The sequence below is a fragment of the Botrytis cinerea genome, chromosome 6 (genome assembly GCF_000143535.2).
Source record: "Botrytis cinerea B05.10 chromosome 6, complete sequence".
Taxonomy (NCBI): Eukaryota; Fungi; Ascomycota; class Leotiomycetes; order Helotiales; family Sclerotiniaceae; genus Botrytis; species Botrytis cinerea.
Window position 1 is genome coordinate 1,841,831 of NC_037315.1, and position 24,488 is coordinate 1,866,318.

General features: G+C 43.1%; 6 protein-coding genes across 6 annotated transcripts; 3 read left to right on the plus strand and 3 right to left on the minus strand.

Moving 5' to 3' along the window:
- Window positions 1–43: 43 nt before the first annotated feature.
- Window positions 44–1,530, minus strand: BCIN_06g05390 (hypothetical protein). The gene is made up of 4 exons (XM_001559062.2): window positions 1,039–1,530; window positions 900–964; window positions 613–837; window positions 44–550 (listed from the first exon to the last, which is right to left on the minus strand). The coding sequence occupies exons 1-4, from the start codon at window positions 1,078–1,080 to the stop codon at window positions 424–426; spliced, it is 459 nt and encodes a 152-aa protein (XP_001559112.1). The 5' UTR covers window positions 1,081–1,530; the 3' UTR covers window positions 44–423.
- A 136-nt stretch (window positions 1,531–1,666) lies between these two features.
- BCIN_06g05400 (hypothetical protein) lies at window positions 1,667–3,382 on the plus strand. Its single transcript, XM_001559061.2, has 3 exons — window positions 1,667–2,018; window positions 2,078–3,022; window positions 3,073–3,382. Exons 1-3 carry the CDS (start codon window positions 1,857–1,859, stop codon window positions 3,268–3,270), a joined length of 1,305 nt encoding a protein of 434 aa, XP_001559111.1. The 5' UTR covers window positions 1,667–1,856; the 3' UTR covers window positions 3,271–3,382.
- Window positions 3,383–3,420: 38 nt separating this feature from the next.
- Window positions 3,421–4,970, plus strand: BCIN_06g05410 (hypothetical protein). Its single transcript, XM_024693606.1, has 3 exons — window positions 3,421–3,696; window positions 3,847–4,089; window positions 4,237–4,970. Exons 1-3 carry the CDS (start codon window positions 3,684–3,686, stop codon window positions 4,710–4,712), a joined length of 732 nt encoding a protein of 243 aa, XP_024549392.1. The 5' UTR covers window positions 3,421–3,683; the 3' UTR covers window positions 4,713–4,970.
- A 5,257-nt stretch (window positions 4,971–10,227) lies between these two features.
- On the plus strand, window positions 10,228–10,995 carry BCIN_06g05420 (hypothetical protein). Its single transcript, XM_001559054.2, has one exon. It carries the CDS (start codon window positions 10,350–10,352, stop codon window positions 10,869–10,871), a length of 522 nt encoding a protein of 173 aa, XP_001559104.1. The 5' UTR covers window positions 10,228–10,349; the 3' UTR covers window positions 10,872–10,995.
- A 755-nt stretch (window positions 10,996–11,750) lies between these two features.
- On the minus strand, window positions 11,751–15,984 carry BcuaY. The gene is made up of 3 exons (XM_001559053.2): window positions 15,158–15,984; window positions 13,203–15,084; window positions 11,751–13,146 (listed from the first exon to the last, which is right to left on the minus strand). Exons 1-3 carry the CDS (start codon window positions 15,502–15,504, stop codon window positions 12,232–12,234), a joined length of 3,144 nt encoding a protein of 1,047 aa, XP_001559103.2. The 5' UTR covers window positions 15,505–15,984; the 3' UTR covers window positions 11,751–12,231.
- Window positions 15,985–16,240: 256 nt separating this feature from the next.
- Window positions 16,241–19,442, minus strand: BCIN_06g05440 (hypothetical protein). Its single transcript, XM_024693607.1, has 6 exons — window positions 18,836–19,442; window positions 18,439–18,748; window positions 18,310–18,368; window positions 18,219–18,258; window positions 17,625–18,149; window positions 16,241–17,552 (listed from the first exon to the last, which is right to left on the minus strand). The coding sequence occupies exons 1-6, from the start codon at window positions 18,909–18,911 to the stop codon at window positions 16,826–16,828; spliced, it is 1,737 nt and encodes a 578-aa protein (XP_024549393.1). The 5' UTR covers window positions 18,912–19,442; the 3' UTR covers window positions 16,241–16,825.
- Between the last annotated feature and the right edge of the window lie 5,046 nt (window positions 19,443–24,488).

Genomic DNA, 24,488 nt, shown 5'->3' on the forward strand with positions numbered 1-24,488 from the left:
TACTTTTTGTACGCTGCAAATGCAGAAAAGCCAAAGGAAAAAATGCTATGTAGATTCGTGATTCATTTTGGCTGATTTGGCAGTGTTACCACAGGTACCGTGTGGCATGTACAGTATCTACGATAGGCAAAGTGGGTTGTCGGAACAAAATGATACATTGGAGAGATGTCGAATAACGCTGCATGGGTTGCACCATTGTAGAAGAAATGTTGTCCTATTGACTGACTCCTCGAGAAAATAACCATATAAACATAGTGTGAAGGGAAACTCCATGATAGATGCCCTTTCGAAAACTCCATAACCCCGCCATGTCATCATTAAAAGAGGCGTAACGTAAATATGACCAGGTAAAGAATCACGTTGAATGTGCTTCAAAGCAGTTCAGCCACTATATGAGCTTCTCAAATGTTTGAAAATCCATCGTCAATTATCCTCCCAACTCTTTTCCACAGTTTCCCTCACACGCTTTGTGTATTCTCTCCTGTTGTCTTTGTATAAGTTGGAAGCTTCGACATTGGCGGGTGAGCCAGTGTTTGGGTCATTAAGAAGACTACTCAGAAATTAACACATAGATCTAGAAACTAGGATATCATTTGCGAAGAATAGATGTACCTTTGAATACTTGTCAAAACAGCCGCAACATCGTATGTAGGACTCCACCTGTTCTGCAAAATATCCAAACACAACTCTCCAGTTGCATAAACATTAGGATGAAACATTTGGCTGATGAACTTGACGGCGGGGGGCTTGTTTGGATATTGTTCCTCGAAGGTCATGACAAGTCGAAAAGTTCCATCTTCAAAGGGAGTGTCTGCAGGACCGATAATGACGGCGTTCCTAATAGTTTCATTATTGGCATAAAGTTCATGAATATCAGATTTGCTTCGGGGGAGACTAACCAGAGCATCACATTATCTGCAACAGGAGATGCGGAAACACCAGCGGGAGGATCAGTTTGCATGCGCTGTAGATGAGAGTTAGAGTTCCTCCTCAATTATCTGGGTACCCCTCCATTCCTGGACAATGATTGCCACTAACCTTGAAATCCCGCATGAGACGACGACGAGCAGCTGTAGACATGATGGAGAGCTGTGCGAATAACAACCAAGAATCAGGGTGTGGAGTTCTTGTTGAATGGAGTTGGACTTGAATGAATGGGAATGTTTTATTGTTTGAGTGATAGTTTTGATGTATGCCGAAAAGCAAGTTCTATCGGATAGATATTAGTGTCCGATGTGAAAGCCGGCAGCGGAAGTTTATGTGGGCTCCCGCAATGATGGATTGATGTTGAGTTTGTGTGATGAGTCTATCGGACAGTTTTGATTGGAAAGGGGCGAAATGATCGGTTCTAGAAAATCAACGAAGAGCTCTCAATTCACTTTGACGTTTTTGACGTTATACACAGATGTATTGCGATCTCAAGATGTTGTTGATCCGATTCGAATTTTCGTTAACAATGGCCCAGCACGGTACAGCTTATAGACCGCTTTCATTCAACCCATTCAACCCTTCATGCAAGATGTGTCCACCAGAACCGCCACGCAAACAAGGCTCGAGCAAGGATCCTTGAGTCATGTTATCGTGGAATCACGTGGAGATTGTGAGAAGAAGCGCGATAAGCTACTGCAGAATGGGCTTAGTGGGTGTTTCCCAACTGTCCGCGCTTGGGTCCGAGCATTTACTCTGGGCACGTGTCTGGGGTAAAATGGAATGCATTCCGCCGGTGCTAACCGCGGGACAGTCGATGCTGGATATTGATCATAAGCAACTCGTTCCTTTTTCTTCCTTTCTTTCCATACAGTCTTTTGGGTTGATCAACGCTCTCCTCTCCTGTGCATCTTCCACACACATTCATCATGCTTTCACACGCTGCCAAATCTTCCATGAGAACTTTCAGGATGTCATCTCCATCATCACGGTTAGCACAAGTCCAACGGCAATTCAGTGCAAGTACCTCGGCCAAAAAAGAGATTCAAGATGCATACATTTTGAGTGCCTCAAGGACGCCTACTGCAAAGGTAATTCAATCTATTTCAATATATCATTCAAGTCGGACGAAAACTAAGCGGAATGATAGTTCAATGGATCATTTCTTACTGTGAATGCCCCTCAACTTGGCGCTGTAGCCATTAAATCTGCACTAGAGAAATCCAAAGTTCCCGTCGAAAAAATCACAGATGTATACATGGGAAACGTGTTGCAGGGTGGTGTTGGACAAGCACCAGCTCGACAAGCTGCTATTTTCGCTGGTCTGCCTTCATCAGTTGAAGCGACCACGATCAACAAGGTATGCGCATCTGGAATGAAAGCAGTTGTGTTAGCTGCACAAAACATTCAACTTGGTCTCGCAGAAGCTCAAATTGCGGGAGGAATGGAAAACATGTCACGAGTGCCATATTATTATCCTCGAGCTAGCAGTCTTCCCCCATTCGGAAATGTACAAGCTGAAGATGGACTCATCAAAGACGGATTATGGGATGTATACAACCAATTTCACATGGGTGTATGCGCGGAGACCACGGCAAAGAAATATGAAATTACACGAGAACAACAAGACGAATACGCTATCCAATCATATAAACGGGCGCAAGAAGCATGGAAAGTCGGTGCATTCAAAGAGGAGATTGCCCCGGTAACGGTAAAGGGTCGAAAGGGCGACACTATCATCGATACAGATGAAGGTTACCTAGATGTCAAACTCGATAAAGTTTCTTCATTAAAACCAGCATTCGTTAGAGATGGAACTGGAACAATTACCGCTGCCAATGCTTCGACATTCAACGATGGCGCTAGCGCATTAGTATTGGGAAACAAAGCCATTGCGCAACAGTATGGAGCCGGATCGAGAGTATTAGCAAGAATTTGTGGCTCTGCAGATGCCGCAATTGATCCAATTGATTTCCCAGTGGCTCCTGCCAAAGCAGTTCCACTTGCTTTAGAACGAGCTGGAATCAAGAAGGAAGATGTAGCAATCTGGGAGTTCAATGAGGCATTTGCGGCCGTTATCAAGGCAAATGAAAAGGTTTGTCACACTCAATCGGATTAATCAATGGAAATACTTACACAATCTAGATCCTCGGACTTGAAAACGCAAAAGTTAATCTACTTGGTGGAGCAATCTCCCTTGGCCATGCCCTAGGAAGTTCGGGTTCGCGAATTCTCACAACATTATTACATCAATTGAAAGTCGGAGAATATGGTGTTGCAGCGATTTGCAATGGTGGTGGTGCGGCGACGGCGATCGTTGTACAGAGAATTGATAGCGTATAATTATGATTTATGACAAGTGGACTAGTAGTAGACCCGGGATCAGGTAATTAAGATCAAAAAAATTCATTAATTTATCACAAATCATATTAATCTCGTTGGCAATACCTCGATATAAGAAAAATGTGAAACACAAACGATGTCCAAATTAATGTTCTAAAACACCCCAATCCATTCCCGCTTACCTCTTTATGGAAAGGGGGGGTGATTTTTCACATGTCAGCGGGAAGGAACCGAGATCCTGGAAACTCTATCCCACTTCGCTTGTGACATCATCGTCGCAATCAATGCGGATGTTTTATTTCAACATTTGATTTCTTTCAGAGACGCGCAATTTATTCATTGATTCTGCAATTGACATTTCTTTACCCGATAGACCACGCAATTGCAATTAAAGAATAAAGAACTCAATCAAAATGGACGATCCAAGTAAGTCAAAGATCCAAAATTGAAGAAATCTTATCCTCACACTGGGAGATTCGCAATCATACCTCGAATCCACATATCACCCTCCTTCACTCTCTCTCCCTTCCGCGCCTTTACTGTCACATTGAAACCCTTCCTAATTGTTGAATATAGAATCGCAGATTACATCTTTAATCCACGCCCTCTGCTCCGGGGCTCCCTCCGCTCAACAACAAGCTCTAGAAGAGTATTTTACTCCCGATGCGTCGTTCTCGCATCCGCTATGCTCGGTACCTTCCTTTTCTTCTGTTCGACTGCCAGTGGTTGGAGAGGTGAATAGTAGATGGGTATTGGGGTGTGTGTATAAATGGTATAAGGTGTTGAGTCCAAGGGTTGTGGTGGGGGTAGATGGAGTTGGTAAGTTTTCTCCTGAATTGTTACTGGCAGGGAGAAGAAAGGGATATGCAGTAGGAACGGGTATACGGAAGAGAGCAATTATACAGGAATCGATGGGATTGAACTGCGTGATGTATAGCAGCAATGCTAATCCTCATAAAATTCTAGAATATAACTCCGAAGCGCAAACTCTCTTTCTTCAACTCCACCAACAATTCCATCTCTTCTTCGTTCCGTTCTTCTATCCAACAGTATACCTAACGACAATCATTTATCTCGCCCCCACCAAGGAATCTTCCGAAAGCAACTCCTCAGCATCCCAAACCAAATACCTTATAAAACACCAAGAAGATCTCTATCAATCCGCAGAACTCGTCAAGTTCTTCTGGCCGGGAGGAACACAGATTATTAGCTTTTGGAGATTGATTGCGACATTTTTGTGTATACTTGGAGCAATGATATTTGCGCCGATGACGTGGATGGAGGAGTGGGGTTGGTTTGGCAATGGGAAAGATTCGAAGAGGGGCGAGAAGGAGGATGAAGAGGAACGCGAGACAGGTAGTCGCGATACTAACGGGGTAAATAGTTCGAAGAGGGAGAAGAGAAGGAAAACGATGAATGGGTCTGGGAGGAAAAATAGATAGGGTGATTTGGTTAGTATTAAAGTTGTATATTTCGGGAAGACATAATGGAGTTTTGGGATACGTTTGGCTGGATGGGGATCTATTACTAATTGTACCATAAAAATCAATTTGTTGCATATCTGAAAATTAATAATTTTGAGCTTGCTCACACACGTTAGCAAAGAGCAAAAAATTCAAAGAGTTTCTCTATCGACGTGCGAGGATAAATATCAGATATGCAACAAAACTCCCTTCAATACTAATAATATGAGCAGCTCATTTTTGGGTTCACACGAAAAATACAAATCTGCCAATCCGGTGTTGGAAGGGTTGAAAGGATAAGTGAATTATAAAGCATACAAGTAGATTCATATCTATCTAAAAGCTTCTGAAAAGGGCGTCAAGAAATGGGCTGTCTCACTGTCACGATTCATACACAGAAGATGATGAGAAGTCAAAACAATACATGCTGAATTTGAAACATATTTGCTATATGCACTACGCATATACACGATGCCAAAATACATTCTGTAGTTTTTTTCCGCATCTTTCTGATATCCTGTTACTTTTCTTGGTTCGATGATGATAGTATGTTCTCTCAACAGTATATCCTCATAACCCCCACTGCTAAATGGTGCATCTTTTTTTTTGGTGGTGTGTGTGTAACTTTTGGATATTTGTAACTCTGTATGTATTTGACGTATTGCGGACGGCGATGTGCTTTGATAGATCAATTGGTGGAAAACTCTGATGGTTCTGTCTGAAGAGATTAGATGTTGGGTATTAGATATTAAGATGTAAAAATGCGAATTGAGGAACAATCTCCAGGTCAAGGAGATAGTAAGATTACATTGCGAGTAGTGTTGATGATCTGATTTGGGCTTGTATGCTAAGAATATCGTCGCTGGGTATCGAATGTCTAGAAATGATGTAGCGACGGGGAATCAATTTGTTAGGAGGTGATAGTTGCCATGAGGCTGTATGGTAAGACTGAGATAAACAAAACTGGGAATTGAAGTAGACGGTGATTTTTGTGAGTTGTGTTCCACCCGATATCAATACGTGTATCGAATGTTGGAAAATATAGTAGAGATGGTGAAGGGAATGCATTACTCATTGAATCTGTGATAATAACTTTATATTAGAAAGTTCGGGATGAAGGTTGGTTTAAACATCAAGTTGTAAAATTGAGGAAATTTCGAGAAATGCATGAGCCATTTCAGTGAATAATACATTCACACGATTTTCATGACATTCAGAAGAGACATTGGAGGATCAACACCTTATGGTATTGAACTGTAATGGAGACAGTTGGGTGTTTGGTTGCGGTTTGATGCCCCTGACTAGTCTTCTATTGCGAAGTGGATCTTCTGCTGTTTGAGAGCCGATATCTTCATCTTGTTGACTGGGAGCTAGCTGATTGGCTTGTTGTAACTTCCAGCGACGTATCGCTTCTTTGTAATGTAGTCGTAACATTTGAGACGGATGATGGGGTTTGTGCACTTGCATTGTTGGAGTATGTTCTTCAACGCTTGGCTTGAGACCCCTGAATAGTCTTCATCTATGAGTTGGGGCTTTGGCAAGTTTGCGTTGTTGTAACTCCCAAGCTCGAATTTCGTTTCGATAGTATTTTCGCAATTTATGATATGGACGGGCTGCTCGTGGTCTAAATGCTGTCTGGATTAAGTGAGCAGTATTGTCTCTGGGAGCAATGGGATAGAAATCCGAGTTTGGCGAACATGATCCAGCTCCCTGTAGCAGTAATTACTCAGAGTATAGGTCATTTTGACGAAACTTCTTGCATGGTTTTGCACATGCAATGGCGAATCAAAAAAGCTTGGCATGATTGCGGTTGTTGTATATAAGTGGCTTTAATACCTAGGTTGAGTATTTAGAATGAATCGGGATACTAACGTCGTAATGTAGTTCAGACTGTTCGAGCATCCAATTGTGGGGTAATATGATCTATATAATGTTATTCCAGTCCAAGCTAACGGGAAAGCGGATGAAGTCTGCAGATGAAACGAATTAAGTTGTGAACCTACACAAATGCATTGACCGAAGTGTACTCGCATTCGCTTAAGATTTTCCTCACGCGAGTATGGGGATGTTGGGAGTAGAAAGGTTGGATGGGAGTAATGATTGTCCTATCATTGGTTTCAAGTATCAACATTTGATGAAATATGAATGAAAATGATGGTAGTAAGTACCTCATCAAATAATTCAATAATTGCAGGCTGATGTATTGCAATATCGATAGTTGTGAATAATATTTATTATTATAATGTCAGTAATGAGTAATGAATGACGAGAGTGATGAGAGTGATGACAATAACGAGATAAAAATATAAAGGAAGGAAAGTTGGTGAAGAAAAGATTTCTATGGAGTTTCGGCACTAGACACTGGTTTAAGAGTCTAGTACGCCATGCTTGAGTTTTGAGAGCTAAATTGTAAGTTTAAAGTGATTGGCTGCAGTAAAATCTATATAAAAATAGTTTTCACAGTTAGTTGGTGCACTTGACGATCCTGGGGTATACTTGACAAACGGTCATTGAATTCTGGATATTTTCTTTGCTTTTAACTCGTGCCCACATTTGGTAGATGGCGATTAGCTAGATTAGCAAGCATTCGGGGTAACACATTGAGGGGACTTGTCAAGAGTATGAGGGGGGAAAAGAAGGAGCTAGTACGAAGAAGTTATATTACATCATAAGAGAATAATTGATCTCAAGATGCGCGGTGCTTGAACTTGGGGCTTGACTCTTTTTAGACCCAATGTTTTTCTAGTGGTTCTATCCAAGTACAGTAAAAATTGATCGTCGCCGTAAGTCCATGGTTGTAATGCTCCTTTGTGGGTTCTCACAGAGGACGTATTCATAGACCGTTTCTCGAATTTCTGGGGACATATTGAGAAGGAGAGATATTGTGCTGATTGGGGTCTCTTCTGTGAGATATGATGTGTGGGATAATCCAAGGATGCCTGGTTGTATCCGTTACATGTAATGATTGGAGACGACGTTTGATTCTGGCTAGAGTAGAATATCAGTGCGCTTTTCGGTTATGCGGCTCTAATTTAAGCTTAAATTCTGCTTAAATTCTGCAAGTAGGGAGGTAATTGACAGGCGTGAGCAGGCACAGCCTGAGGGTGTAAATTCTCATCATTCTCATATTCAACATTTAATCCTTTTATCACGACATGAAGTTCAACTAAAAAGTCTATCATACAACTATACATTGGAAATGAAAATTACTAGCCACGTGTCGATGTGACGCAATACTGACTAAGCTCAGAGGACTAGTTTGGCTAAGTACCGAGCCCAAGGTTCTGCCTAGATCTCTAGATATTCCAGATATTCCAGATATTCCAGATATTCCAGATATTCCGGTGACTTGATACATTGGATCTTTTCAAGCCTCTCGCCGATCTTAAATTCTCTTGTGATTGCCAAGTGAGCGATGGTAATGGTATTATGAACCTGACCTTACGCCTTTGCAAAGATGATGCGCGTAATCCTACATTCATTATATCACGTGTAATACTCGAAGTTGGATTAATTAGCTTGCAATATCATCTGTTCTAAATTGAGATTTTAGGATACTATTCCACTAAAGTCAAACGCACGGTGTCGATATCACGCACAGCTCGTGGTATTTTTTGCATATCGCAAACGCAAAACAGTCGTTACCGATACCAAGAGATTAAGCTTGAGGAGAAGCACAGAGTTTATCTCTGAGCATAGAGCAACCTTGTCTAATCGCCACTTTTGACAGAGCGTTCCAAAGGCGCATCGAGACATAAAGTCGATGAATCCGTGGTAGATATTATGTCAAGAACAAATGATAAATCTGGCTGAAGACAAATCTCAAATCACTTATCAATGCCATCGAGGCAACGTGCTTCAAAATAGTGAACTAATAGTATCTCCCACCATACTGAATAGGTATATATGAAGCCTTCTCACGCAAAAATTCTCCCTTTCAGATAATCATTATCTCAGAAGAGGTATTATTCACTTAAAAGGGGTCGTTTCACTTCCACTTGTCTGACTTTCTCATCGTTATCTAACATTCAATCGACTCCAAAATAGTGTCTTCTCAGCTAATGAATCTGGCTCTCCGATGGCATTCATTCATTCTTTTTTGGCCACACGTTTGTCAGCGAATGCTTCAGGAATCATCTGAGAACCCATAAGGAATATAAAACATCTATAGCTTTACTGATAAGCAAACTTCCAGCTTATTAACGATATTGAATCCATGCTTGTAGGTAACAAGTAACATCTTAATCTGCAAAAAGATCACTTCTTGATTGATACAATGAGAATGGGTCGTCTTCTCCGTAAACTTTTTCCTCGCCCAGAGTCTATATCATTCTCATTGTCTACACTATCATCTTTATGGGTAGTTCCCAATCAAACCCCGAGTCACGACCCTAGTGTCTGGCTCGAAAGCGCTCGAACCTCAGGCGCCTTTCACGAGAGACAATATCTCCTCGATCAAATCTTCGATGCTCCAGATAGTTGGTGGGATAAATTTATTCCACACTGCAATGAAGTTTTGAAACCAAAGTACAGTCATCTAGAGAGTGGAATCGTGGCCAGAGATTGGAAAGGACGGCATGGAATTTTCGACTGCCGGTAAAAGTTTCAGGGCTGAGGAAGGAACATAGAAAGCAATCGAAGGTTGTGTATCACAGTGGTAGAGAGAAAGTGATTGATTATAGTGTGATTGAAGGCTGTGTTAATTGGCTTCTGCTTTGCTTGGCGGAGTCAAGTGCAATAGGGTATGATTGCATTTGGTGAAGGCTGATTGAGAGATAGCAAAGGATATTAGAAATTGGAAACCGAAAGAGTTTTATCGAAGAACTGAGAAGCTGAGAGATTCTGCAGGACTTGATTCAATATGATTCTGAATGATTAGGTGATCTCGATAAGTCCCTTCGAATATCAATTCAGGAGTTGGGCGTAGAGCTTCTCTATATTCGGGTATCCAATAGTGTGGATGGCAATTCGGCAATAAGCATTGTATTGAGATTTGGGCCAATTTACATCTTGAATCATTGGGAAATCAAGGATATCTGATCTGAGAGGACCAAATAACATTCAATAAGACATATTTTCTTGGAGTTCGTGGAATCGCACTACAGTCTGGGCTTCGAAGTTGTGCCCCTTCAAACACGTTGAACAAGAACAAGAACATGAAACAAGGAATGAGAAAATATCGAAGCGTTTTTGAATACAATAATAAACTACATGTGCTCCCAGTAGTGAATGGACTGAAATAAAACATTGCAAACTTGAATGTGATTCGCTAAAGACGGCGTTGGCCCCTTTTTATACCCGATCAGTTCACAAAAAGAGAAGCCTTGATATGATTCATGGTCAACTACTTACTACCATGGAATATATCCAGCTCTAAACACATTTCTTACACAGTATATGAGTGATTGTTCAACTATTCAATGTCAACTGAGGACTGTGAATATGAACATTTCCAGCTCCTTGAGCCAATAATCACTACTTCTAGATAACTCTTGCTCCTCTTTAAATACCCTTCGACCCAGCGATTTTAACATAAGGACATACAAACATTTTAAATACACTAAGCTACAACAATATCACTTGGAGGTCATAAGACTAGTATAATCTCGATCCGCCATGAACAACCAACACTACTCAGCCCCTCCTCCATACACCTCTAATGCTCCCACTTTCAACCCTCAGAACGCTCCCACTTTCGACGACACCCGATGGCTCCTCGACACACAACGACAATTCAACCAACCCACCAACTACCGCAATCTCCTCTGTCAGATCTTTCACGCCCCAGATCACTGGTGGGATGAATTCCTCGCCATCTGCGCTTTGTCTTTGCACCCTAGATTTTGCCACTCAAACACATCTGTATGGAATTTCTACAACACCTTGCAAATCCGCGAAATGCGAACGGAGTATTTGACAGGAGGGCGGAGTTTCACAAACGAGACGGGAGAAGTTTGTAACTGGTTAGCGTTTTGTCTTAGGGAGTTGAGGAATCAGGGAATTGAGTGGAATCCAGATGCTTCAGGATCTTCATCGGGTACGAGGAGAGAGAGAAGAGAGCGAAGACAAGACGACTCTGCTCCGTGGTTAGAGTGGTGGTGGGATGGAGATATTGTCCGATTTACCTTGTATGGCTAGGAATAAGTCTTACTAGTGACGATGATGAATTAGCTTCAGTTGGGCGTTCATCGTCATGCTGTTAGCACTCAGCTGGGGTGGGTGGAATCAGAGAGTAATTCAGGGGTTCAGGTAGTAACCTTTAGATGTTAGACATTATCATAACAAACGTTGATATTCAAGAAAAAATGGCTTGCATCGATAAAATCTTTGGATCTCCGAAGATCTTGCACTCTTCTCTTAGAAACAGGATTCACGTGTGGACTGAGGTCCCAAATATTGTTTCAGAGATTGCTTTTCCTGAAACCCTTTCCGAAGCAACGATACTGCAATCTTGTAATGCGTTATCTAAGCTCAAAATATTGCTTAGGGGCTGGCAATCAAGTGCGCACTGATCGAACTTGCATCGGGGCTATTTCGTCATAATACGCGAAGATCCCCAAGTTAGTGAGACCACGCCATTATGAGCTGACAGATCTGCCCCCATCAACAAGATTTCAGGAGTCCGTTCGTCCCAATAATATGCCTCCTATCAGAATTGTGGTGAAATGATTCAGTATGCGAAATTTGATCGCTGATCTTAAATTTGATTGCCAGTGAAGCATAGAGCCGCAGCTCGATCAGCCTTGTTACCACTGCTTACACCGCCATTATTATTCAAGAATTGACCACGATTTGCCTAGTTGCCTTGACTCACATCACTGGAGGAGTAACAAGTTTCGAGACCAATCCGACAGCCTCTACTGTTCGCTCTTCATCCACAAATGCCACTTCCAGTAGTATCGTTAGCTTCGCCAGCTACACATTGCTTAAGAGATGATTGTATCTCATCTCAAGAGTCAATTCAAACTCCAGCAATATAGAAAATCCAATCTTGAAGAGTTCGGAAAGATTTCTTGGTGGGAACCTGTTGCGCACTTCGATTTAGATAAAGAGATTCATAAACACCAATCCATACATACAAATCTCTATTCAGACTATTGATATTTACAAACCAAAAGGCACCTCGATCACTGCTTGTAGAGATTAAGAATACATCCTAGAAAAAAAGAAAACAAGAAAGAACGACTCGTGAATTCGTGAATATAGTACAAACCACGTACTCTATATACATGATAATGATGACATGACTTCATCATCTCCTGCCCCAATTTTTTCCTATTCCCAATACCCCATTCATCATTTCCCCAAGCTTTTACACATATCTCCACGGTGCGAATTTTTACAAGAATGCGAAATTAACAAAAAAGAAACCGTCCGCCATGCACATACCAAAACGCCATGTCCCATTTCATCATCATAGTTCCGTTAGAAAGTATGAGTCCTTCCCTGTTCATCTTTGTTGGTCCGACTAACAATTCGCTCCATCAGTTCCAAGATTTTACGTTCCTGTCCCAAAAAAGTACTCATCCAGTAGATTGATCCCCGCCGGTCCACCACCCGGTCCACCACCCCCCACCGCCGTTACATCCCCCAAGTTCTCTCCAAATCCCATATCAAAGCCACTCAAATCCCAGTCATCTCCCCCCGATCCTTCCGCACCACCAAAGCCTGCACCCGCGTAATTCAGGAAGCTTAATCCCGGTGCATTTTGAAAATCAAAATTATAGGCGTTACCGTTGCCGCTGTTTCCATTGGTAGGGTCATATTGGTACATCTCCGAATTCTGGTTCTGACCTGGAACTGATGTATACCCTTGCACTGGACTCTGCTGGTTTGGAAAAAGGTTTGGATCGAGGTTCATGTTGTTATCTAGATTACTGAATGGAGGTGAAATGGCAAAATTTGGTGAGTTGATTTGTGAAGAATTGGTATCATTTCTGTATGTTTCAAATTCTGTCTTCACTACATTATTCGAGCCAGTGCCATTCTTCGAGTTTGGTCTTTCGTTAGTAAAGTTATTCCTGGATTGACTATTGACAGAGGTCTCCCTGGAATGTCCTTTCGTGCCAATTGGAGGTGGCTGGGGAGTAAAAAGATCATTGAGACCCATGTCGAACTGAGGCTTCGGGCGATTAGACTGTGGAGGTTTTCGAACTCGAGAACCATTGGCATTGAAGTAATCATCTGGTTGTGATTGTAGATGATGCTGCCCACCAGTATGATGAGGGCGTCTTGAATGAAGTCCCTGCTGAGCCCCGGAACCGAAACCAGTAGTAGACATGCACATCTGAACTGTAGCTTTGGACATGCGGTCGAAAGCATCTCGACATGCTTCAGCCGGAGGACATTTATCAATCAGATCCCCAAGGACAGACGTTGCGGCCAAAATTGTAAAGTCGACTTCATCCATTGTCTGAAATCACAATTAGTAACCATCTGCATGGATAAGATGTATATGTGTAAACTTACCAAACGACTTCTGACAACCTGAGAGTGCCAAATAGCATACAAGAATGAGATTCCAGCCATGAACAAATGATGTGTAGCCAGAAAAGTATAATTGACAAGTCGAACCCGATGCAACTGTCTATACAATCTCAGAACTCTCTGCCCCGCCTCTGCAACTTTCAAAAATACTCTTTCCTCATCTTCTCTTAGCTCCACATTATGTATACTAGGACTTTCAACCTCTTCACTGGTGCTAAATTCTCCTTCAAACATTGGTGGTACGCTCAAGCTTTGTCTATATAGCATGATAACACATTGCCAATAATTGAGCTCCAAAAAGTCTACTGAGAACTCTACCCCCATATCCCGTTTGGTAGGAGCCGATGTTTTCCATTCCCAAAGACGTTTGTCGATGTCAATACGCCAAGAACGGAAACTATCAAATTTCACCAGAAAAGGAGATGGTAGTTGTGTATGCATGAAAGGATTGCGTAAATTTGCACCACCCGCTCGCGCATGCAATGCTTGTTGATGTTGTAATACCTGTAGAATTTCAGACTGTAGCAATCTGAGGCGGAAGTAATGATATGCTACATGCTTGTAACTTGATCCACCAACTCCTGGATCCTGCAGACCAGCAGGTGTAATATATTTATCGTCGAGCAATGAAGGGAATTCTGTCGTCACCACTTGATCGGTAATTCCAAATGGTCTCCCAACGCACGTGGAAACAAGTCGATCAAAAGAGTATGTGCACCACCACAATCTTCTCCTATAATCTCGGATATATTCACGACGGCCTCGTTCTCGCATCGTACGCTCCCGATGTAATCTTGCAGTTTCGGCATCTTCGTTCTTTACTCCAGGTATTTCCAATTTGGGGACTTCAATATCCTTTCCATCTTCATAATGCAGACCTAGATCAACTGCTAAGCGAACCGCCACTCCAATAATGTACCACAAACCAGGAGCCACAGGTCTCAATAACGCGAACCCAGCAAGGAGCAGAACAGCTTGGAGTTCCTCCAAGCCCCCACCGAATCCATCGACTCTATCTACCGAAGAACTGAGGCATGCTTCGAGATGAACGATTGCTGAGGCGTGATATTCCTCAGGCTGACTTTGTTTCCCACTGAATGTGCGCTTTGCTTTGTCACCATCAATTGTCTTTTCTGCTTCTTCTCGAGCGCCCGAATCACCAAGGAAAATTCCAGCGCCAATGGCAAACACGATGTTGAGCATATAGAGTTCTCGGGGTGTCCTAGCTTTGGTGTCTCCGGTCGCATATGCCTCCTCAAACATTTTCATAAATTCTCCTCGGTGTAATATAGGTATCTGAGGATTTGCATGCTCGAAATAGAAGTCTACCAATCTCTTTCCAACATCTTTGTTAGGGAAGGGGGCTTGTTTAATTGTAGGTTTTGTGTGTAAACCAAAGAATGAATCACGCATCGAAGTCCCCCCTTGTGCAGCAGCTTTCGAGTTTCCTGTTGGTCGTGAAGGTCTCACGCCACTATGATCACTAGCAGCACCCGAAACTGAAGATCTCACTGCCGCAAACACCACTCTTGCAAAGGATATGCCGGATGTTGAACCCAAGTATCTCTTGTCTGAAGCTCCCTGGACGGAAACACTCTCAATATTGGACATCAGTTTGTTCACTTTTTCAGATTCGTCCTGCCTCTTGTTCCACGTCACCTCATCCTGCGCTTTCTTTCGCACAAGAGCCGTATCCCCATTGAATGCCGATCTGCCATCCTCACTGCCAGGAGTTCTTACTGCCGCTGGATCTGTCCCTGGTTTCGGGGAGTGTTCCAGAACTTCGGCTGGCGCAAACGTGATATTGTTTTGTAGTAGCAAGGATTCAAGGTATGCTGTTCTTGTCTCGAGATAGTACACATAACTATTGTAGCCAGATATTAGCACTCAATTCCCATCACCAATTCACACCAGAGAAAAGAGATAAGAAAACTCACCTCCTAGGAATTTCTCTCTTGGTTATAGGATCATAGCCCACACATTTATGCCCCGCCTTCTCGCAGCTTGCGCAACTGGGTAGATTCTGATCGCATTTATTCTTCCTCAACCGACACCTGTTACACGCGCTGACATTGCGAAAACTGCTACTCTGTCCCGCCTTACCACCTCCAGTTGCCTCAGCCTTCACTAGTATCGGCTCCGCAGGTACAATTTCCTCTGCTGCAATTTTCGGACTATCATTCTTGACAAGCGCCGCAGATGTACTAGGAGGCTCTGGGGGACTATGTCTCACTCGTTTGTTCGGGTAACTACTTGCGCTCGTCGGCGGCGAGTGGGGGTTCATCGTTCTGTCGTCTTCTCAATTTCGCCGAATGCGCATTCGTTTGGGTCTTCCGCGCAATGGGATAATATCGAGGATGGATTCTGTCGATGAAAATCGGAATCGCGCATGCGATTGAGTGTATTGGTCTTTAAATCCGTCTATTCTCTCTCATCCTGCTCTTTCTCAACCTCCGACTTTGCGATTGTGTAATGTTAAATTCCCACTCTCCAATACGCCAGCTCCGTAATCTTTCCGGTCTCTCGGAGAAAATGTCAGATGTTTTCGTTATCGCAGTTTCAAAAGAATGTTCCTTCCCAGCGTTCAAAAGATATTTTTGTATCAATGTAACATTATTGAACGAGAGCCGCGACTTCCTCTAGAATATGCGTGGGGTTTACCTTTGCCCGTGATTCACAATGTATAGACCTAGATGTGAAAAAAATCCATGGATTGAACATTTCACGGCACCAGGCTCAGGCTAGGTCAGAGAATTCCACTTCCACTAAATGGCACTGGTAGATAGATAGATAGATAGGCGGTTGATGGAGCTGAATGATAAGAGCTTCGGCCAATCGAACACAGCCATCCAATGATTACTCCGTACCTAGTCCATCCCATTTGTAGACGGAAGGTGGGCACGGAAATCTATCAGCACTGTTGACTTGATAGCATCGAGTAAAGCTTTGCTCTGCGGCGTGGGATATCTAATCGAGGGCTGCTTTCTTTCCTAGGGGAGTAAAAGGGGCGTCACACTAAGTAGTCGGTAAAATTGATCAATGAAGGAGTAAATTACATATTTCATTTCAGACATTTATTCAAATCAGATTATTTGAAGGAGTGATATATAAACAAGCAACCCCCCATGTCATCGATAGGAATCATAAAACTACCTAAACGCCAGATAGTATGCAAGCCAAGCCAAGCCAACCGTTGATTCTTCCAAGTCAGCCGAAATATAATCTGCAATTAGAACCGCAGTCCGGCGGTCCATCCCTAGTAGGAAGTGCAATAATGATATTTCCCTTTTGTCGAAACTCCTACCGTCCGTGTAGTGCAAAGAACTAAATACCGTTTTTGCAAACGACCCAATTCTGTATGCCACCATAACCCCAATTACGCCCAAAATAAAACCTACTTTAAAATACCATCACCATGATGTATAACGCTCAAAGGCATGAAGGGATATCTAACGTCGAAACAAGAACCCCCACTGAAATTGCCCAAAATGGCCCAAAATGATTTTTATACAGACGCCCTCCCGAAAGCAGTCTTCGAGAATTGAATTGTTCGAAAAGAAATCTCATAAGTCGTGAATGAATAAGAAAGATGAACGAAATATCCTCTAATGTTCGACAGCGATGTGTCTTGGCTCGGCGCCAGCGGCGATGCCAGTATCAGGAGCACAATGATCAAGCATTTCATCATCGAATGCTTGCTCGTGGTCCTCTTCACTCTTCTCGTCAACATCCATTCTTCCTCCCTTGTCAGTCATGTATAGACTGATAACGGCACCAATCATAGCAATGATAGCACTGCACCACCACGCAAGACCAGAGTATCCTAAGCTAGCACCAGCTGACAAAAGGAAGCCTGAGACTGTGGGACCAAAGGCTCTGGAAATGCTGGCGGTTGATGCCGCAACACCGTTGATAGTTCCCAACATCAAGAGTGATGGTGCCGAATTCGTCAACAAAATAGCATTGCTTGGGTATGTCATGGTCGAGAAAGTACATTTCCAGATGACGACCGCATACAAACCAATCATTTTGAGATTCTCCGGAAGTAAGACCAAGTAGGGTGTCACAATATAGAGGATTGGATAGGAAATTGCCATGGTTCTGAACAAGTTCAAAGCGCCCAGTCGTCGAACAACGATTGGGAATAAGAAAATTGTAGCAATCATGGAATATAATCCTTGAACCGAAAGAACCACGCCGACATCTGAAGAGCTCATTCCATATGTACCGACGAATTTAAAGGGCAATTGAGGTTCTGGGAATGGCGGAGCATCATCCTCTTGTTTGTAGGAAAGCATTGTTGGAAGCATGGAATCGAAAGTCATTGTGTGGCTGGAAATCTCGGGTCAGTTACTCAATTCGTATGGTCGTGCAGATGGAAAAACGTGAAACAGGTGAACTTACTAAGCCAAGATACCATAGCCGATAATATTGATGACGACCTGTCTCGTAAAAGCCTTCGTTACTGCAGGTTTAGTTCTTGCAGGAACAACAAATTGATCATGTGCATTCAAATCCAGGGTTTCTTGCGGGTCTTTAGAAGTCGCAGTCGATGTAAGAGTAGGTGATCCTTGGGTTGTTCGATATCCTGGCGGCTGATCCTCTGAATCACCATTCAACAGCGAAAGTATCTCGTCAGACTCTGCCACCTTTTCGCATCGACTGTTCTTTAATTCGGCGCATCGTGTGAATTTGCTGAGAAGCCATTTCCCTGCTTCTAATCCGGGATCCCGACGGTATTTCTTCTCCGAGTGCGTTTCTTCCAAAAATAAGATTCCGACAATTACTCCGCAAGTTACCACAACTGTACAAACAAGATTGGGCAGCAGGTAAGGGAACTTTTCCCAAACCGACCCTTGCTGGAATGTTCCTGGCCAATTGACCACGGGTCTCGCCAGTGCGCCTCCAAGGGACGGGCCTAATATGGATCTGCAAAGTGTAACATTAGTATAAAAATTGTTGAGAGCTGACTAGAGCTGACAGTTAGTTCGAACTCACCCGAGACACCAAACGAATGGCATGATTGTATATGCGCGAGCTATGACTTGTCAGAACGAGGCTCCGAAACCCAAAGTGATAGATCACTTACGCTGATGTTCTTTGACCGTCACCATCTCGGCCACAGTAGTTTGCAAAACGCCAATGTTTCTAGAAAAAGCAAATCATCAGACTGCATTGCCTCAAACAATAAAAGGGGGGCGGAAGCATGGATCCATACCCGTTCAATAAACCACCCAGCGCGCGTGCCAACAGTGCTGTTGGCAGATTGGGTGAGAATCCAAAGATGAGCATACTCAAAGCCGTACCCGCAAGCCCGGTAAGCAGGACTGGTTTTCGTCCGATTTTATCGCTCAATCGACCCCAAGCCACTCCAGACGAGAATTCTGCGAAGGCGAACGCCGATGTGACCATGCCACAGTACATGAAGATCTGAGCATCGTTATCGGTAATGTGGAAATCCTTGACCATGAAGTATATGTAAGGGAAAATGCTCATAAAAGCAATGGGCTCGCAAATCCGACATAGTGCTAGAGTATGGACATCAGTGATTGCACGGTTGGGATAATTACTGCACTGCTGCTGTATAAGCCACAATGAGAGTTACACAAACGTACCCAGGATTGTCATTTGCTTCGTGGGGAATGGAGGGGTCCGCCTCCGCGCTCCCATCTGTCCTGCCGCGGATTGCATGTCCGCTACCTCTTGCGTGAAGCTTCGATGGGGAGTTGTAAGTTGAACGGGCTCTTTAGAAAAGTATCGTAGCAGATTTGATCGTTTGGGAGAACTTGACGAGAATGTAAAATTTGTGAAAGTCGACGTTTCAAACGGTGGAAGTATGTTTATATATTGATCGATCCTTCCAAATATAATTCCTAGTTTTGCTTTTATGTTGTGCAATCAAACTTTATATGATTGATTTGAGTAGATGCATGAGCAATATGTAGTTAGAGAAAAGCAAATACGTGCAGGAGGTCTTTGCTTTATTATGAAAGAAGAAAAGAAAAAAGAGGTGGAAGGTCGAACAGTCCAAGAAATCGATGGAGTAGCAAGGCAAGAAATATGTAGCTGACCGCTGGATGGAGACGTTTAGAAGTACAATCAGACGTAGTGGGTAGTAGCGGCGCCGACTTTAATACAAATCTGATTATGATACTTACAGGGCGGTGACGAAGCCTGCTCTGTCATTACAGTCGTGGCTCATCCCTCCTCCCTTGCTAAAGCATGTTGAGCGAGCGAGCGTTGTCTCCTATGGGGCGCACATAGGTTTGGGCCTTCAAGCTAGAAGCCGTGTATGATTCTGAATGAGAAGGACGGTACTACCGTACCCACACGCCCCGGCATTTGGCTCCGTGACCCGTTGGGCTAAAGATGAGGGAGAATTCAAAGAGGGAAGATTATTTAAAAATTGTTTGCAGCTACTCACATGAAGGAAACCCTGCCCTGTCACAACTTGGGTGGATTAGGTCTTGGGTTGAGTAGCGCCGTGGATCAGGGAAAAAGGATAGTGACCAAGGCTCGCAGGGGCCCGTATTTTACTCACGGCGGCGGTGTGAATGGTCGAGGGAAATGAAAGTTTGAGAATGCGTGGGCTTTGATGACACTACTATCATCATAAGATGTTTTGTTTTGCTCCTGCTTCTGCTTCTGCTGCTGCTGGTGGAGTATGAGTGTTGCGGTTATGCCGAAACAGGTATTAGATGTCTTTTTTCTTGACACACACTAGAGTCTATTCTCTATAGAAGGGTTTCGAGCTTCTCAACTTATTAAGTTACATGGAGAGAATGACATGATGGTATCATTCCATCCGTTCATTTGTTACATGCATTATATTATTGGGTGTGAAGATCACCCCGGAAAATGCTTCGACAAGGCAAGGAATACAACCTGGGTAGATATCATCAAGTGTGCTGTGCTACTTTCCTTTCTGTAGTCATGAACGGAAAGGTGTATAGTATTGAATTGTATTATTCCCACTGTAATCGATGTGCAAAAAGTAATGATACTCTAAACTTCAGCTTTTTCCCTCGCTCGTGTTCACTTTGGGAGCTCCGACTACTGCTAAGCTTTTCCGAAACGAGTGCTAGATGCGATGATTAAGCCTACAAGAGCTTCATTTGGCTCCTACGTCGGTAATCCATTTGCTGTAGAAGGCCAAACTTGGAATATACTTTATCATTATCTTTCTAAAGCAAGAGGTCTGAGTGGTTAGTGCGTGTAATCACAGGTGCGGGGGTTTACTTCCATGTTCATTTACTACCTTATATTTCTTGAGTCGTAACAGAGGGTGCCGAACGGAAACAACAGCCTTAACGTTCGACCCCACGACAGCTGATACAGAATGACATTCCAATGAGTCCAGGTGCTTCTTCACTCAAGGTTGCTTTCGGAGCTCAAGCTTTTCCCTGCATCGCCTCCGTGTCATGTAAAGCAGTATTAGTAGTTGGCTTGCAGCCTGCGTTGCGGGCAGCGACATCATTCGCCGGCTTTCCACAGATTTGTTCCATTTTCAAATTTCGATATCGTGAAGATTACAGTTGTTTATCATTCGGTTGCATTGCCGCTAATAAATACCCTATATCTCACCTAGAAGTTTCAAGAGCCTAAAAAGTCAGCAATTGTAGTCAAGGCGCAGATATAAAACTGCATCCGAAGATTAAATTAAAGTCAATGCTAAGATTATTATCGGCATACTCATCGGTTACTATACCGTGACTTGCAGCCTCCGGTTTCCTCGCTCTTTCTATCACGATCGACCGCGAACAAGATGTCTATCGCATAACAGCTCCGTAACGAAAGTGGTCATGTTACATACAGAGTAGAGAATAGCAAAACTAGGATAAAGCATGGCCACCCTGCCTGCTGAAAAGATAGAGACTTGGTTTTGTCGTATCTAATTGGGGTTTACTGGGGATCTTGTCCCGAGACCCAGAGCAGTGGAATATGCCCTGTATTAGCCCTGTCGATTTTCTAATCTTTTGTGCCTCGCTAACTAACATCCTCGGATAAGATCTATTGATAGATTAGCAATCCATTTAGGCGGCCTTGCAAATCAAATGACTTACCTACGGTGTTTTCGATTCGAGATTTGATCAATACTAGTCAGGGGTATTCGACCCAAAGGAAATGGAAAAGACACAACAGAAAGATGATGGGATCCCCATGGATGAGAACAGACTAAACGGACAGGGTAGAAAAGCATGGTAACACAAGAGACACACCCGGTAGCTATTCCTTGTAGCGCAGCTTGCCCGCTTTACTAGATCGGAGGGGTTTTTCGTATTTGTACTGTTAAAATGTAGCTTGTACAGATACATGTCCTCACGAAGGGTACAGATGATCTGGTTTTGATCTCTAAGCAAATGTGGCAGTACCGGATAGGTTGAAGATAAATGTAGCAGCAGTAACGTAATGCTTAATATATTTAAGGTGACGATGATCTATCACCGAGTGCTATATGTATGTATATATGCCACATACATGTAGGTGTCCTCAAGCTTCAAGTGGTTTCTCGTTGGCTATAGTAAGCGTAAGCTGCGTTTAACAATTTCGAGAGAAGCTGCTATTTGAAAATTGCAGGGACCCGGTGAGAAATTGGATTCCGAGTCACAAAGTTACTTTTCTTAGCTCACTTTATGATACCCTATACAGAAAGTGGCAGAATTCTCAAAGTCTATTCGTGTAGATCGAACAAGCTGCGAGATGCAAGTAGCACGAAAGTAAACTCGGATTTATTTTCCGTCTTGCACTAAATACGTCAATTATCGAAGCAACATCCATACCAGAATCTCCATCGATAGGTCAAGGATCGGGTCTCTCTAGACAGACCGTTGGTGCCGCGGAATCGGGACACAGGAACATGGATTAGAGAAGAAATGAAAGCTTCGAAAGTTCCATTCAAGATCCATTTCAAAGGAAATGAATCTTAGCGCCTTCGCGTCCTTGGAAGTTTGTTTCGCATACGAAGATGGAGCCAAATGGCAAGGTCAATCAACTTAAATTTCAATGGGTCAAACAACTAGGGAAATGAAAAATTGGATCAAATGGACTGGATCGAAGCCAACTCGCAGCAAGCCGAATAAGCCATATGAAAGAAAACCGGTCCTTGCCACGTTTTGTTGTGGCACCCCATCTTCGATAATGACGATCATTATAGGGGGTGCCGTAGCTGGAAGGCTGGATGGAAGGGTTCGAAAGCTCCAGGGTCCAAGGTTGCTTTCCTTAGTGGAGCACCCTCAGCTACATTTTCAAGATAAAAGGGGCTCAAGCAGAAGCAGTTTGTAACTAATAACTCTAGTAGCAAAGGCTAAAAGATGGTGTGCTTGTTCCAAGATCAAGAAAGCAAACCAAGGTTGGCTGATTGGTATCGGAGAGCTTCGCGGAAGTTGTTCCTAGACCCGTAGCGAGTAAATCCGAACGAATGATGTTATGGATTCGATGGTTTGCCATCTAAAAAACTTTCGGTGGTGTGGTCTAATATTTGGCGTAGTCGTGCAAAGTTTGACTGTACCTATCTTGGACCATTCCTTGACGCTTACCGGCGCAGGATAAGTGTTCCGAACTTCCCATTCAGCTTTTTTTTCGTTGGGCATGTGTTACACAGAACCAAGTTGGCAGAAATTTCTTACAGTATTCGAAATTTTGACGCCGAGGGATTTAACGAGGCGATGAAGGGGTAAAAAGATCTCAGTAGGCGCGTTATGTTCTAGAAGGAAAAAAAGGATCCGGTATTGATTCTATGGATCTGATTATCGATCCATTCATTCAAATCATACACATCGCAATTTTCGGTTTCTTCCTAACCCTATTGTCTCACAACTACGTCCATTTTTTCTTTTCACCTTCTTATATTCGTAAAGTATCGCCCAAGTTCCCAACAAACAACAACGCTGTTCCCTGAATATACAGAATGATTCTCAATTCCCACCCACATTCAATTCCCGAGAACAATATCTGTGTAACTAACTTTCTATTTATTTGAAAAGACCAATGAAACTATTAATCTCCAATTGATACACCGCCAGTTGTAAGTTCTCGTTCCTGCGATAGTTTTCCTTTTTCCTCAAATCTCGATGTTGTTCAATAGATTCACGCCACAATCCAAGGGGTTGTTTGATTTGATGATTGTAACGCTTCGCGGGATTTCGGATGTCGAATTCTGTGTGGTACTGTTGGTATATGTATGCACTTGTACTTTACAAGTACTCTATTTGCTCTGTTACGATTTGGAGGGGTCACAGGATTCTCGGAAATATCTATCCTGCATCGTTTGCTAAGTAATTTTTCTTTTTTTCGGGTGCAAAATGAAGATCCCCGAGACCCGCGAACACCACTTTTGGGAGACATTTTGGGAACGCGACCTTCTACAGACCTATATGAGTGCTGCAATGTTGCGCACTACATGAGATGCATCTTAGATTTGTGGCGTGGTACTTAGGCTTTGAAGTCAAAATCCTGCTATCCACTGAAAGATCTTCATGTGTCCTTATTTCTTGCCCATTGAAGAAAGTACTCCGATGGTTGAGACTCCGGACAGAATTGCTAAAAATCATTCCATGGGTTTGGGAAGTCATCCGGCGCGTCGAACATGCATTGCAGCGGCTACGCACATTGCAGCCCATTCATATGTCAGCAGTACCAAAAAATTCCATCAGCGGATCGTGATACGTCAAAGTACCTTTGACCGTCTTCGATCTTAACTGAATGAAATTGCGGCATTGCGTCGAGATGTGACATGAAGAGACATTCCTCCAGCCAATTAGACCCCTTAAGTATCTGACGGCATGCGTTAGTTAATGTACTCGTTTGGGCATTCGGTATAACATTCTGTTTCATGTAGCGATGCTGTACCCAAAATGCATCTCGTACGTATACATTGAAAAGCACACACATTCCAATCTCTACAAAGCTGGATTGCTTGCAGATGCAAGATGCACCGTTACCAACTTCAAAATTGCACTATATCTACCCATGTAGCCCTGCATATGCATCGAAGGTCACTCCTTCTTCGTGCTCTTTTTTTCAATCCCGTATCACAACCACGCATTTAGATTATATTGGTCAAATACAGACCTAAAAACGGGGGTTTCGACCACGAGGTGTACAACGTTGGGCGCCATTTTCCATAACACTGTAAGCAGTAAGGTTTTCACAAGCTACTTGCAGCTATATTTCGGCTTAGAGCGAATTTCAACTCCACTCACATGGAACGATTCCTTCGTGCACAGTGGCGTTCTCATCGTACTCCAGATGCATTCTTGGTCAGACGGG